This window comes from Erpetoichthys calabaricus, chromosome 1 (genome assembly GCF_900747795.2).
Source record: "Erpetoichthys calabaricus chromosome 1, fErpCal1.3, whole genome shotgun sequence".
In the NCBI taxonomy this organism is placed as follows: Eukaryota; Metazoa; Chordata; class Cladistia; order Polypteriformes; family Polypteridae; genus Erpetoichthys; species Erpetoichthys calabaricus.
Window position 1 is genome coordinate 129,455,528 of NC_041394.2, and position 17,036 is coordinate 129,472,563.

The 17,036-nt window shown below is 36.8% G+C and overlaps 1 protein-coding gene across 2 annotated transcripts in view; it reads left to right on the forward strand.

The window, feature by feature from the left end:
* The window catches only part of bin3 (bridging integrator 3), a 266,316-nt gene that overhangs the window by 138,253 nt on the left and 111,027 nt on the right, over positions 1-17,036 (forward strand). For both annotated transcript variants that reach the window (XM_028806128.2, XM_051935652.1), the window contains exon 3: positions 14,135-14,175. In XM_028806128.2, the coding sequence (XP_028661961.1) occupies positions 14,135-14,175 (41 nt within the window). The remainder of the gene's footprint in view (positions 1-14,134; positions 14,176-17,036) is intronic.

A 17,036-nucleotide genomic window follows, 5' to 3' on the forward strand; every position in this document is an offset into this window, starting at 1 on the left:
AATTCCCTACTGGCAGGTGCCCCTTCTAATCTTATATCACAGCTCCAGTTTATTCAAAACTCAGCTGCAAGAGTCCTTACTCGAACCAGCAGCAGCGAGCACATCACACCCATCCTGCTCCGTCTTCACTGGCTCCCTGTGTCTTACAGAATCGAATATAAAATCCTACTAATAACCTACAAAGCCTTAAATAACCGTGCACCAAACTACATCAGTGACCTTCTCCATCACTATGTGCCTGCCCGCCCACTAAGGTCCTCTGATTCTGGCAATTTTGTTGTGCCCCACACTAATCTACACTCCATGGGTGACAAGGCCTTCAGCTGTATAGCACCCAGACTCTGGAATGACCTACCGAAATTAATTAGATTAGCTGACTCCATGAATTCATTTAAAAAACAACTCAAAACTCTTCTGTTCAGGAAGGCTTTTAGCTCTACTTGACTTTATTACCCTTCTCTGTTTCCTTGAGCATGGAAAAGGTGCTATATAAATAAAATGTATTTTTATTATTTTTTTATTAGTATGAAGTTGGCAGATTTTAGTTAGAACATAAGTTTGATAAAAAGAAGAGCTCTTTTAGTTTGTAAAGCATGTTTTGTTGTTTGTTCTGATTGTCAAGGCTCCAATATTTAGTTCTAAATTGCTGCAATGCTTTGCATAAAGAAGTGCTTCAGTACTTTAGTGATAAATGTACTTCTCCCTTAAACTACACTAGTTTCTTTGATTATGTTATTCACTATTAAATAGGAAGAATTTTTTCAGATCAACTTTATTGGTGCCTTTGAAAATTTTGAAGACCTCGATTAACTCTTTCGTGAGTGTTAGCTGCTCAAAGGGTTCTCTCAACACTCACAAAGTAGGCGATTACCTCTATTCCCTAAATGTACAGAGATTATCTTTTCTATGCAGATTCTAAAGGTGCTGTGAGTTTTTTTACAGTGATGACCTGAACTGCACACAGTCCTCCAGATGCAGTCTTACTAGTGTGTTATACAGTCTGAGCATAATGTACCTTGATTTCATTTAAACAGTTTTTGCAATAACTTAACATTTTTTGCCAGTTTAATTGCTTTTACAAACCATGGTATAGCATTAATGTAAATCCCTAAGTTATTTTCAGAGGTTTCTTCCCGAAGTGTAGTTTGATCCATTATGTGTTTTTAATTGTTTCTTTTGTCTGCTTGTACTACTTTGCAGTTGTTTTTTTTTTTTTTTTTTACATTAAGTGGCATTTTCCAGGTGTTTGCCTAGTTTTTTTGATTACCCAGTTCTTTTAGAATTGTTTTAATGGCCTCCACAGTATTTCAAGTTTAACTGTACCATAATTATTAATATAAATGAGCAGTGTTAGTGGCCTAATTACAGAACCCTGAGGAACCTCATTGGTCACCAAAGCCCAGATCGGGTGTTCTCCTCTTATCTGTACTCTTTGTCTGCTTTCAATTTGAAGTCCTTTTTTTTTTTTATTTATCTTGGAGGCCAATAATTTATAGTTTGAAAATTAATCTTTGATGCTTCACAGTATCAAAAGCTTTTGGAAGCTCTAGGTACATTTTATGCTTTGGTTTTGTCTACTACTCCACTTGTCTGTATCATTTGGGGTTTTTTTGCACTGATCAACAGAAGGAGACTGTTGGATATCTAAATGAAAACAGATCTCTACCAATTGGTCTAAATTAATTACAAATATAAAACACAAAATAATTGCATGTTACAAAAGCAAAGCTTGTTAGTAATTATTAATTATTATTTTGATCATTTGTGGCTCCCTTCTTGGCATCTTCATTCACATTTGCAATTTTTATCAGGTAGTTTGCTATTATCAAATGACATGCCAGAATACACCTGTTAAATATCCTCTTCAATAAAACCCCTGTGTGCGTTCAGTGTCCGTGTGTGTGTGTCTTCTTGTGAAGTGCGCATGTGCAGGGTGCAATGCTTCAAAGGCCGCCTGACACATCACACAAGACAGAAAGGGCAGGACCTATAAAATATCGCGTGGCCAATCCAATCGGATATCTGTAAATGAGGTAAGACTTAAAACAAAGGCACGAATAATCCAATCGGGTACTGAGACACGGAGACCAGCTTCCCCAAAGAGGTGGGATTAGTGTTCACTCTGAGGATGTCAGATTTGCGATTAAGAAGCTTGGCCCGGTAAAGTGTAAAGTGACAGTCGTTGAAGGGGTTTTCCTAAATATACGAATTTTCATGATATTACAATAGGATGACTTTTAAAACTAGATTTATTTTCACGCACATAAAATCCATTGCTGGGGAGATGCCACACATACAATAATCAAATGCGCGCGAGCACGGATTAAAATACTTGCTGGGGAACTGCACAGTACTTGCTGGAGAGACGCCGCAAGCATGATTATCAACTACACGCCACACATTACATCAGTTGCTGGGGAGAATCTGCGGATTGCCCACTGTTATGACAGAAAATTAAACGCATATTACAGACATCAAAGCCAGTATTACTGTCAGAGAAAATTACAAGCATTTTACGGAAATCCAAACCAGTATTACTGCGAGAGAAAATTAAAGGCACACAATACAGTGACGCATAGGAAAATGAGCGTGAAAAAAATTCTCAAAGAGAATGCACTACTGTTCTAGCGCCTGTTATTGTGACGGGCTTAATGTCTAGTTTATAAATAAGGTGCTTAATTTCTGTAAACGTACTGGTAAAATACCATCAAGTCTAGGGGGATTTTGTTTTCTTCAAACACAGGGAGAGCCAAAACCATGTCTTAGTCTCCTATTCTAAAATCTGTATATGCAAAGTTTGCTTTTACTTTTGACTCTGTCATTCCAATATATTTTCATTTCCTTCTTTTACAAATATTTGAGTAAATATCCTGGTGGTTTGCAGTGGCTGCAGGTTTTCATTCTAACAATCTTCTTAATTAGTGAGACGTTTTTGCTGTTGATTAACTTGTTTTGCCTTAGTTTTAATTGACATGACTCAAACCCCTTTGTTGGACCAGCTAATCTGAAAATAAAGAAAGGTGAAGGTTTCAGTCATGTTGGTCTGCTCAGGTCACCAAGTCATCTTGACAGTGGTCTTAGAAAAAACAGAAAATCAACAGACTGCTGTGGCAGAAAGAGAGCAGCTGCAAGTCATGATTTTCAACAGAGGTGGGTAGAGTAGCCAAAAATTGTACTCAAGAGTAGCGTTACTTCAAAATAATATTACTCAAGTAGAAGTAAAAAGTAGTCATCCAAAAAATTACTCATTTATTATAATAAATGATTTATTTTTTGAAACTGTTGTAATAAGACAGGCAAAATAGCAGAATTTGCACATTATTTATATTTCCAAATAATAAAATAAAAAATTAGTAAAAATAAATAACATCTTTACAAAATAAAGATGCAAAAATAACACAAAATCCCAAATCTCAGTTTTTCACAACAAAGCTTTTGAAGCCAATACCTACAGTAGGTAACATGTATGTTTGAACAGTGCAAACTACTTACAGTGACAAGATATACTGTACACTGACAGTATAATACTGCATATTCACTTGCCCTCCAGATAGTACAGCTGATAGAAAATAACATTAGAACAAGGTAGCTAGTGCATGTACAAGAAGTCTCACTTTACCTTGACTGTCTATGCGTGTTTGGTTAAAACGTATTTGTTATTCGCTCAATGAAGTGATGGTTAAGCTTCAGCAGGAGTTGGCTCTCAGTTTTCATGTATATCTTTCTTTCCCTGTCCACTGTCTGTGAGGAGTTTGTGCCGCTATGCCACCACAGTTTGTGTGTGATCATGTGACTGCATGGCTACATCTTATTTGTGAAACCGAGCCATGTGATTATTGTTGCTACGTCTGATTGGTGAAACGGAGTCTTGTGATTATTGTTGCTACGTCTGATTGGTGAAACAGTTATGCAGTAGATCCAGTGGCAGCTTCTCTTTGGCAAAAATATAGCGTATATAATGGAAAAAAAGTAACGATTCGAGTGTTGCCCAATGTAGCGGAGTAAGAGTAGTGTTTCTTCTTCACAAATGTACTCAAGTAAAAGTAAAAAGTATGGTGCAGTAAAACTACTCTTAGAAGTACAATTTTTTTAAAAAGTTACTCAAGTAAATGTAACTGAGTAAATGAAACTCGTTACTACCCACCTCTGAATTAATACCATTTAATACCGTGTTTCCTTTATTCTACTGTGTGACTTTGCATCAAATTAGGTTTCTCATTTTATAGCTCACCTCAAATAATGTGACTGAAGACTGAAGGAGCTTTAGTGTGGGCTTTTAAGCCCATTTTTACACAGTGTACCTGATTCATAGTTGAGTATTCCTCTGGTTTGGCTTACTATGTCTAATGACAAATACTTATTTAACATTGTTGTTATTGGTGTCCTTTTACTAGGCAGTAGTCAAATAGGCAACCACATTCATTCATTTTCCAAACCTGCTTATTGTTGTATTTTCTTCATTTTTTCTTTTTTTTGTTTAAATAATTTTATTGATTTTATTGAAATCACACAACATTCCATACAAATAGATCAATTTTACCAGAATAGGATTGAAAACAAATCAACCCCCACCCCTGAGAAAGAGAGCATGGGCAGCAGAATAAAACTTAAACCTAGTAAAAATAAGTAAATTTATAAATTACGAAGAAAACGAAAAAAAAGGAGAATAGGGAGAGAATCTGCTTCCTCAGTGTTTTAAAAGCTTATTCTAAAATTGTATTGATTAGATCCTGCCAGGTTTTGAAAAATTTCTGCACAGATCCTGTAAGTGAGAATTTTATTTTTTCCAATTTCAAATAATAAATAACATCAGTTACCCACTGACTTAAAAGTGGAGAGTTAGAGTTATCTTGCTCAACTGGAAGAATCCTATGTGCCAATAGTGTAGTAAAGGCAATCACAGTTTGTTTGTCCTTCTCCACTTTAAGCCGATCTGGAAGTACACAATACACAGCTGTTAATGGGTTAGGAAGGGATTGTGACACCAAGGCTGTCTGAAAGGCATTTAAAAATTTTGGTCCAAAATGATGCTAATTTGGTGCAGGCCCAAAACATGTGACCCAGTGAGGCTGGAACTTGATTGCAGCGTTCGCAGGTTGGATCTTGCTTAGAAAACATTTTGGACAGTTTTAAGTGAGACAGATGTGCTCGATATATAATTTTGAGTTGAATAATTGTATGCTTTGCACATATAGAGCTCGAGTGAATTCTCTGCATTGCTACCTTCCACTCCTTTTCTGATATGTTGAGGGAGAGATCCTTTTCCCATTGTCCTCTTGGATCTTTGAAAGGGAGGGACTGTAAAATGGTTTTATATATTGCAGAGATGCTGTCTAAGTCCTTGAAATTGATCAATATATTTTCTAGCATAGAGGGAGGTGAGGAAAATTGGGCAGGTTCTGTTTAACAAAGTTTCTAATTTGAAGATAGTGAAAGAAATGTGTTACTGGAAAGTTAAATTTAGAATGTAATTGTTCGTAGGATGCAAAGACTTTGTCTATGTACAGATCTCTAAGTGATTTAATCTGAAATGTTTTCCAGACATTAAAAACTGCATATGTTTGCGATGGTTGAAAAAGGTGGTTCTCCTGCAGTGGTGCCACCGATAAAAGATTCTCTATTTTAAAATGTTTCCTACATTGGTTCCATATTCTGAGTGAGTGAAGCACTATTGGGTTATTAGTATATTGCCGATAATTTGAATTTATTGGGGTGCAAAGCAAGGAATATAAAGATGAACTGCAGGATTCTATTTCTATTGCAGACCAAGCCTGCATATGTTCATCTATTTGTGTCAATGTCCAGGTTTTTATATGTTGTATGTTTGCTGCCCAGTAGTAAAATTGAATGTTAGGCAGAGCCATGCCACCTTCTGCCTTTGGCCTTTGTAGGGTCGCTCTTTGGATACGTGGATGTTTTGAATTCCAAATAAATGTGGTTATGGTTGAATCTAATTTCTTAAAGAATGATATATTGATGTATATTGGAATATTTTGAAATAAAAAGAGAAGCTTAGGGAGGATATTCATCTTAACAATGTTAATTCTTCTAGCTAAAGTGAAATGAAGGGTTGACCATCTATGCATGCTTGCTTGATTTTTTCCATACAGACAGCAAAATTTTGTTGATAAAGAGCTTTGTTTATTTGTGATGTTTACCCCTAGATATTTGAAGTGATCTGCGATGATAAAAGGAAAGGTGTCCAATCTAATATTGTGTGCTTGAGAATTCCCTGGAAAGAGCAACTTTTAGTCAAATTAATTCTGAGACCAGAAATCTTTTTAAAAATTTGTTAGTGCTGTTAGGACTGCAGGCACAGTATTTTGTGTGTCTGATATATGCAGTATCATATCATCTGCATATAGAGAAATTTTCCGTTCAAGTCCTCTGATAATCCCCTTTATCTCATAAGCATTTCGACAGTGAACTGCCAGTGGCTCAGTGGCAATTGCAAAAAGTAGTGGTGACAAGGGGTATCCTTGTATGGTACCACGTTATAGTTTAAAGTAGTCTGAGTTAGTGTTATTAATACAAACTGAAGCTTCTGGATTGGTATACAGTAGTTTGATCCATGCACAAATGCTCAGGCCAAACCCAAATTTCTCCAATGTAGTGAAAAGGTAGTTCCATTCAATCATATCAAATGCTTTTTCTGCATCCAAGGATAATAAAATCTCTAGGATGTTTGACTTTGTGGGTGAGTATATTTAAACAGGCGTCGAAGATTGGACGCTAAATGTCGGCCTTTAATAAATCCAGTTTGATCTTGTGATATTACTGAAGGCAGCGCTTTCTCCATCCTTCTAGCTAGGACTTTGTAGAGTATCTTAACATCATTATTCAGAAGTGAAATTGGTCTGTATGATGCACATTGTAATACGTCCTTATTTTGTTTAATGCTTGACAAAAAGTTTGAGGTAGAATTTTATTGTCTCTAGCTTCTGCGAATGTTGCTAATAGGAGGGGAGCTAGCTGAGTGGAGAACTTCTTATAAAATTCTGCAGGGTAGTCATCGGGGCCTGCTGCTTTCCCACTCTGAAGTGACTTTATAGCATCTAATAATTCTGATAGTGCCAACGGTTTATCCAATTCCTCTGCACTAAGAGTATCTATTTGTGGTATCTCTAATGCATCCAGAAATGTATTAGATTGTGTCTTGTCTTCTTTAAACTCAGTAGAATGTAAGGATTTATAGTAGTCTGTAAATGTGTGCATTATATTTTTATGGTCAATGATTATGTTTCAGTTTGTGTTGGTAATTGCTGGGATTGCATTGCGAACTTCTTGCTTGTGGATTTGTTGAGCTAAAAGCTTATTAGCGTTCTCTCCATGTTCATAGTAATGATGTCTTGATTTAGAAATGAGTTGTTCAGTTTCTGTAGTTGTCAAGAGGTTGAGTTCTGAGTGCAGAGCCTGCCTTTTCCTATGAAGAGACTCACTTGGACACCTGGCATGTTCTTGATCTATTATAGTAATTTCATTGGTTAGCTTTGATACCTGCTTGGTTTCCAATTTATTTGTGTGGGAAAGATATGAGATAATCTATCCTTTTAAGGAGGCCTTCTGGGTTTCCCAGAGTATTCCTGCAGAGACCTCTGAGGATATATTTGTCTCTAGAAAAAAAATGATTTGTTTTTATATAAATTCTGTAAAGTTTTCGTCTGCTAATAAAGTGGGTCAAGACGCCATCTGCGAGATGAGTATGTGGGGCATAATAATTTTATCTCCAAGATCAAAGGGGCATTGTTGGAAATAACAATAGTGTTGTACTTGCAGGATTTAATAGTAGGCAAGAAGTGGTTACAAAAAAATAATCAATTCTTGAGTAGCAGTGATACACTGGTGAGTAGAAGGAATATGTTCTTGAATTTGGGTTTAGAAATCTCCAGGTGTCTGATAAGTTGTGGTCAGTTACAAACTGTGTAATTGTCTTTGCAGTGTTAGATGTCATCGCCTCTGTGACAGGAGACCTATCAAGGTCTAGATTTAAAACACAATTAAAATCCCCAGCCATTATAATTTTATGAGTGTTCACATTGGGAATGGATGCAAATACATTTTGGATGAATTCCCAATCATCCACATTGGGTGCATAAACATTTATCAAAATCACTTTACAATGAAATAAATTACCCATAACAATCATGTATCTCCCTTTAGGATCAGATACAACATCTGATACTACAAATGAGACTGTTCTATGTATAAGAATTCCCATACCTCTAGTTTTTTGTAAAGCTGGAATGGAACATTTGGCCAGTCCAGTCTTTTTGCAGCCGGAACTGATACTTGCTTAATAAGTGGGTCTCCTGTAAAAATACTATTTTAGTGTTTAGAATTTTTAGGTGAGAGAATACTTTCTTTCTTTCTAATTCTTGATTCAGGCCTTTAGCCTTCCAGCTCACAAAGTTAACTGTCCCGTCTTGGAGACATTGATTCTGAATTTTTGATGTCATTTTGTAGTCTTTACCAAAAGTGAGACAACTTTGACCTTAATTTCCAATTTCCCCAGGGGTTTTTGCCATGCGGTCTATTGTTAACGTTGGTAATTATAATTATAAGGATTAAAAGGATAGATTAGATAGAGCTTGCTGTCTTTCTCCCCCTCCCTAGTCCCCCCCCTCCGCTTTGCCTCCCTACATGGGGCTGAACCCCACTTCACAAAGTCCCAGTCCTCTGACATACCTAGAGACAGGGCACGTCCAAAACAAAACAAGCCCCCAGCAGCGGTGTATGTGAATTAAAATAGAGATATCTATTGCCAATACAGTCTAAATACTATAAGCATAACAAAAAAAAAAGAAAATCTTCAACATTCTTGAAATGTTTAGATAGTAAACCCAGGGAATGGTGTTAAACAGTCTTCTTTAGCATTTTAAAAAAAAAAAAGAAAGAAAAGGGTTACTAACCTAATTTCTTCCACACATACATACATAAACGTGTATAATTGTAATTAAAATAAAAATAGATAATGACAGAGAAGGGAAAAGGATGTATAATTACGGTACCAGTGTCATTGCAAGCGGATCAGACAGCTGGTGATATCTTCTTTACGATGCCATGACAGAGTGCGACTCACAGTCTTATTTCAGGAAAGTGTCGGGATCAGCTTTCTTAACTCTTTATCTGCTTCCTCTCTACTGGTAAATATGTAATGTTTGCCTTGAATCTCCACTTTCAGTTTGGCAGGATACAAGAGGCTGTATCTGATATCGGCTCTTCGTAAGAGCTGTTTAATATGATAAAAAGAGGCACGCTTAGCAGCTGTTGAGGGTGAGAAGTCAGGAAAAATACAAATGAGGTTGTTTTCAAATATAATCTCTTGTCTCTGTCTGAGAAGTGACATTACATTTAATTTAGATTGTAACTTCTAGAAGCGCACAATAAAAGTCCTAGGCTTAGAGTTGTTCGATCCCCGTATGCGATAAGCTGCAGCTATTGCGGTGTCTGATTTAAAGTCCTCTCCAATTATTTTGGAGAATAGTTCAGCTACGAATTTCACTGGGGTTGGACTTTCGCAATTCTCAGGTAGACCTTCAATTCTAATATTATTCCTTCTGCATCCATCTTATCCAGAGCAGCAAGTCTGTCTCCGAGTTTTTTGCATTCAGAATTCGCAGCTGTTGCTTTTCCATCAGTGGTGGATGCTAGATTTTCGGATGTTTCAATTCGTGTCATAAATGTCTGCTTAAAATCCTCCAGCTGATCGGCAAATGTGCTCAGTTTAGGCTCATTTTCCTGAATGTGCTCCTCAATTTTTTCCAGCATACATTTAAAGGCCACCTCAAAGCGATTATATACGCGTTTCTCCAAGTCTTTATTATACTGCCACAGCTCTTGCATCTTCCGCCACAGCTTCTCACTTGTCTTCTCGCTTGTCCTCTTGTTTCTCATGAGCATACTATTTATTTCTTTCTTTATATCATTCTTTATCTCTTGCTTGAGCTCAACGATCATCACCTTCAGTTCGGACAAATCATTTCTGCTTTCGTGCACCATAGGTGAAGCAGCGGGCTCTATTACAGCCAATGTTCCCGGCTCACGAGGAGTAGGTGAAAGCGCGGACTGCAAGGCCTTTTCCAGTTTCAAGTGATCTTCTCCAATCAGTGAGCTATCGTGACCTGTATCACTTGCACATTCGCTCCCATTTTCGCTCTCAACTGGAGACAATGCAGCGGACCGTGGTCCAGAGGAGTCTGGGCTTTCGCCTGCCTGTTCCAGGTCAGTCTCTGGTAGGCTGTACCTCGAACTTGAACTTGGACTTGCCTGTCTAGGCTTGGATGTAGCTTTAGGTTTCTTTTCCATTTCTTTCTGAGCCCCTTTCTTGCCGACCATGTTTATATATGCTTGCATATACTGTAATAGAACCCTCGGGTTGGATATATACAGGATACCTCAGGATGATAAGAAATAATTAAGGAATAATAAAACCGTTGCTAATTTGTAAATTTTTAAGATATAGGATGAAAGAGAAATGCTGTATCGCCAAAAACAGCTCATAAAGACATGGGTAGAACATGCACCAGAACAGGAATACAGTATATAAATGTGAAACCAGGATTCTATAAATGTAAATCAGGACACTTCTGCTAGTGCCAACTTTATGCAATTATTGTTGAATATGGAACATTGTAGACTTTGTCATTTTCTTTCTTTGCAAAGTTCTTTAACAAGCGGTGTCAAAATTGTATCAAAACATTCCTACTATCCATTCTTTATTAGATAGATCAGGGGTGGGCAAATTCATTCCTGGAGGGCCGCAGTGGCTGCAGGTTTTTGTTCCAACCCAATTGCTTAATAAGAAGCACTTATTGCTCTAGAAACACTTCTGCTTCATTTTAGTTATCTCCCTCGTTAAGATTATGAACCCTTATTGCTTATTTAAGTCTTAAACAGCTGCATTCTTGGTTTTTAATTGCTCCTTATTAGCAATAAGATGCAAATGACAAAAGAAACCAGCAGTTATCCATTTTGCTTGTTACCCTTTACACCTGTGTGTATTTATATCATGCACTATTTGGTTTAATTAAATATTTGGAAGGAAAGAGAAGAGAAAAAAGTGAAAGTGATCCGTTTTACACTTCAAAGTATTTGGATGATATCCTTAGAATGGAAAAAAAACAATCAAGGATATGAGAATGACTTGACATAGCAGAGTTAAAGCACTAACAAGCCATGAAATGTAATTATTGGCAAGGATTGTTTTCTAATTAAGCAACTGGGTTGGAACAACTGAGGCCCTCCAGGAATGAATTTGCCCACCCCTGAGATAGATGGATAGATAGATAGATAGATAGATAGATAGATAGATAGATAGATAGATAGATAGATAGATAGATAGATAGATAGATACTTTATTAATTCCATCGTGAAATTCACATACTCCAGCAGCAGCATACTGATAAAAACAATATTAAATTAAAGAGTGATAACATCATACAAAGATACCTGCATTGTTAACGTCGTCCCCCCCCCCCCCCAATGGGGTGGAATTGAAGAGTCGCATAGTGTAGGGGAGGAACGATCTCCTCAGTCTGTCAGTGGAGCAGGACAGTGACAGCAGTCTGTCGCTGAAGCTGCTCTTCTGTCTGGAGATGATACTGTTTAGTGGATGCAGTGGATTCTCCATAATTGACAGGAGCCTGCTCAGTGCCTGTCGCTCTGCCACAGATGTCTAACTGTCCAGCTCCATGCCTACAATAGAGCCTGCCTTCCTCACCAGTTTGTCTAGGCGTGCGGCGTCCCTCTTCTTTATACTGCCTCCCCAGCACACTACCGCGTAGTAGAGGGCGCTCGCCACAACCGTCTGGTAGAACATCTGCAGCATCTTATTGCAGATGTTGAAGGACGCCAGCCTTCTAAGGAAGTATAGTTGGCTCTGCCTTTTCTTACACACAGCATCAGTATTGGCAGTCCAGTCCAATTTATCATCCAGCTGCACTCCCAGGTATTTATAGGTCTGCACCCTCTGCACACAGTCACCTCTGATGATCACAGGGTCCATGAGGGGCCTGGGCCTCCTAAAATCCACCACCAGCTCTTTGGTTTTGCTGGTGTTCAGTTGTAGGTGGTTTGAGTTGCACCATTTAGCAAAGTCTTTGATTCGGTTCCTGTACTCCTCCTCCTGCCCACTCCTGATGCCGCCCATGATAGCAGTGTCGTCAGCGAACTTTTGCACGTGGCAGGACTCCGAGTTGTATTGGAAGTCCAATGTATATAGGCTGAACAGGACCGGAGAAAGTACAGTCCCCTGCGGCGCTCATGTGTTGCTGACCACAATGTTAGACCTGCAGTTCCCGAGACGCACATACTGAGGTCTGTCTTTAAGATAGTCTACGATCCATGCTACCAGGTATGAATCTACTCCATCTCTGTCAGCTTGACCCTAAGGAGCAGAGGTTGGATGGTGTTGAAGGCGCTAGAGAAGTCCAGAAACATAATTCTTACAGCACCACTGCCTTTGTCCAAGTGGGAGAGGGATCAGTGTAGCATGTAGATGATGGCATCCTCCGCTCCCACCTTCTCCTGGTATGTGAACTGCAGAGGGTCGAGGGCGTGGCAGACCTGTGGCCTCAGGTGGTGAAGCAGCAGCCTCTCCATGGTCTTCATCACATGTGACGTCAGACGTCAGTCATTCATCTCACCTGGACGTGATACCTTAGGGACTGGGGTGATGCAAGATGTTTTCCAAAGCCTAGGGACTCTCCTCTGTTCCAGGCTCAGGTTGAAGATGTGCTGTAGCGGACCTTACACCTTATTGACCTGTTTAGTTCATTTGTCACAGCACTCTTCAAATGCAACCTTCAGTATTGCTTGCAAAATATGAAGAGTAAGATGATGAGACTAAATATGTTGCAAAGGTACAAGTATCTTATATTTCTGCAGATATTTACATATTCACAAGGTATGACCAATATGTAAGGGAATTACTCGATTGTTTCTCAAATTCGTTATGGGAATCCTGCATATTTCTTTTTAGATGTTGCAGCAAGTCAGGGTAAGCAGGGATGGGATTGGTGTAACTTTTCTTTATGAATCACCATATAGTGATTACTCTAAAATGGAATCCAATTATGATTGTTTTCCTTACTGGAGATACAGTATGTTTTGACTTTCATTTTGTTATTACATTTTTGAATAAGGGTAACTGAATGGTTATTCAGTTACTTCTGTTCTAAATGCCACCAATTTTATTATCAATGATTTCATCAAATAGTGTTTCACTCATTTGCACTATGTTATTTACAATTTTGCTTTTTTTGAATCTAGGAGTGGGCAATATGGTCAGAAAGCCATATAATAAAAAATTCTTATGGTTTCATCTGATACTGGTATAATGTTTCAGACTGAAAAGTTTTTTTTAACTAACAAATGTAGTACTGATTAATTGTACACACAGATGAGCTTGATATTGTTCAAAATGCTTGTTAACGCTCTGGTACTCAAATAAATTTAATAACAGATTTTCACCTTGGTTGAAATATCAAAAACATAGCATCTTTTTCTTACTTGGGCACTTGCTCGCTCACTGATATTGTTACTGATGCTGCCAAGCAAATACAAGTATTTACTTAACAATCAGGTTGAACCACATAGCACTCTGGGTAATGTTAATAATAATCTTGGAAGGCTCACTTGTTAAACTTAGTTTGCATACAAGTTTGTCCAAAAAGACATTACAGTTAAGACACTACTACACAGATAGAAATTCATTATTCCTGCTTCTTTTTGCACTAATATTTATGTTACCAATAAAGCATTTTTTCAAAATCCATAATGGAGAATGTATATGCTGGATCAACTAGCGTATTTCCCACTTCTATTTGAAAGTCTGTATGATGTTCATTATTAGGTTTTCTTTTAGTCTTACATAGCAATTTTCTAAGAAAATTTGTGTGTAAATATTACATTAATCTAAAAATGTTTCAAAATATAAATACTTAGTCTGTTTTGCAGGCACTAGTGAAATTTGCATTATTCTAATAAATACAGTATTTGCATATTAATTTTCTATATACTCAGTCCCAATAGGAGTGACAAAAAACATTAATCCTTGGAAAGTATTTATGGAAAGTATTTATTACTGTTTGAATATGAATTTAGTATACTTACCAACACACTGTATTCTTTGTAGGTGGAAAGAGACTTTGAACGAGAGTATGAAAAGCTTCAAAAGTAAGTATTTTTCTTCTACCTTTGAACCAGTCAACACTTTCCTGTTTTATTTCTGTCAATAAACAAGTGTACATACAGTACACTTAGAGCATGCAGAGAGAAACCCTAAATCCTGAACATGATTTTTTCTTATATTCTTCATGCCTTTACACATGTGAATATTTGTTATTTTAAGACCCACAACAAAAGAGTTAAATATTCTAGACACAATGGCAAAGAAACTCTTTCTGCCAAGATATATTTGCTTCCATGTTCGCTCACCAACCCCCGTTTTTGTTTTTCCGGATACACACTTTTAAGATTTTTTTTTTCTTTGAATTATTGCTATTTCATTAGTTTCACTTTTATTTCTGAACTTCTGTAAAAACAATATTTGGAATCTTTCGAGTCCCAATGTGCTGAATCTTTTTAATGAGGTCTAGTGAGACATGTGTAATGACTTTGTACCATAATTCAGGATAGGTTTCTCTGTTTGGAATTTCAGCACAGACAAAGTGATCTACATCATCAACAGTTAATAATTTTTTTTGCAAAGTAACCAATAAATGCATGTGATGTAAACTCTGTTTTTGAAATTCTCTTGACTTAAACAATATTTACATACTTCTGACATATCATCTATGTCCATATATTCGATCTCTATTCGCCTTTTCGTTGTTTGTCCGAGTAATAATTTCTCTTTCTTTGCGCTAATGTGATGTTTACTTTCTTTGTTTTGACACTGCCGTTTTTTTCTGCTTTCATATTCTGTATCTTGCTCTGCATGTGTTTTGCACCTAAGTTTTTTTGAGGCTTTTGAATTCCAGTTTTCATTATCTCTAACCTGCTCTGCATGTGTTTGGCCCCTTTGTTTTTTAACCTCTTTATTACGTTTTACTTTGTTTTCTACTCTTTTATTTCTGACCTCACTTTATCCTGCTTTTGTTTCAGTGACACCTGGTCCGAGGTGATTATTTTCCCTTTTTCGAGTAATAATTTCAGTTTGTTTGCGCTACTGTGATCTTTACTTTCTTTTTTTATACATTCTAATTTTCCTACTTTTATATTCTTTAACTTTCTCCACATGTGTATTGTGCCAACGGTTTTTTTTTTTTTTTTTTTTTTGAGCCTTTCGAGTTCCATTGCTTTCCTAATCTCTAACCTACTCTGCATGTGTGTAGCACCAACTTCTGGACTGGATGTGCTTTTTTTTTTTTCAATTCCACTTGTTCCAGACAGATTATTACTTTCCTTATTTTCTGAATTTGCACCTAGATCATTATTTTTCTTTTTTGTCTGTCCAATGCTTTTGAGTCTCTTTTCTCCGCGCTGCTTTCTTCTTCGCTTAGTTGTCTACATTTCATCTATAATGTATTGTCTTTATATGCGCTGAGAGCCCTGGATCTGTGTGTGCTCAAAGCCAAAACACGACTGAGTGTGTTGCTGCCCGTGCTCTTATTTAGTTGTAAGTATTGCGTGTTCTGCAAGAATCTCATGTTCTACGTCATGGCGAGACGGTCCTGGGTCAATCTCTTGGCACAAAGTCTCATGTTTAAGGTCCCCGCGAGATGCTTCGTGGCCAATTTCTTTAGTCTCGTGGGTCTTTTAAGTGTCTTCTGTGATCTTAACATGAAGAGCATGTCTCGACGCCCTACTTTTTTTATTATATATATATATATATATATATATATATATATATATATATATATATATATATATATATATATATATATATATATCACACACACATACTAGGGGGCTTTGTCCCCTGCTCGCTTTGCTCACCCACCCCCTTAATAATGAATGGACGCATACATCTGCATCCTTGTCCATGATAATTCATCTTAATTGCTCAAGGGTGAAATAGAAATAGTTTTAATGTGCAAAATTAATCTTGGGCTCAAGAGATACGATAATTTTTTACATTGAAGGTGACCCACTTAAAAGTTTTCCAAAGCTGTTTCTGTCCTATTGTCTATATAAACACAGGGAACGTATATATATATATATATATATATATATATATATATATATATATATATATATATATATATATATATAACATGCTTTCATTCTAATATTTAAACAGTTATTAACTTCATCAATGAAATGTGCTGGTTTTATCAAAAGTGTAGCAGTTTTTTATTTTCATTATTTGGATTAGCTGAAACATTTTCCTGTTAATTCTGACTGTTTATTCTTTGTGTAGACAAAAATAAGGCTGATTGCAAAAATTGTTTATTGACTTGCGTTGAAGATGTTTCTGTGTGTACTATGGTCATGTATTACGTATAATTAGGTAACATTAAACATGTACTCACAAAGTCTCATGTCACTATGGTAACAGAAGGTTGCACTGGAAAATTTTACATCTGGTGTGCCATCTTGAAAAAATGTAATGTTATTCACTTACTGTCTTAATAATGCATATATTATTTAACATTTAACTTTCTAGTTAAGTGTGCTTTATGGTACCAATTGAACAACTGGAATGTATTTAAATATATAATGTTATCTGAAGAATGTCAAAGCCAGTTTAATCTTTCGGACTTTACTGCCTTTTTTTATTTTTAACTGTTACAAAGAATTGGTGGTTTTGTCCATTCTTATAATGTTATAAACTTATTTAACTAAATTGCTTTATTGGATATTTTCTCCTTCATTCAAAAATATGTTTGTGTTTTTTTTGTTTGTTTTTTTTTTTAATGTTCCCTTCTCCAAGTTAGCGCTGACTGAGGCAGGCAGAATGCAAGATCTTTGTTGCAGATGGTCTCCCAACCTCCAGCCGGGGGTGTGATGATGTGTTTACCATGGGTGTTCAGTTGAAGCCCATCTGTACACTAGTTGCAAATTTTGTAGTTTAATGAGAAAGACATATCAGG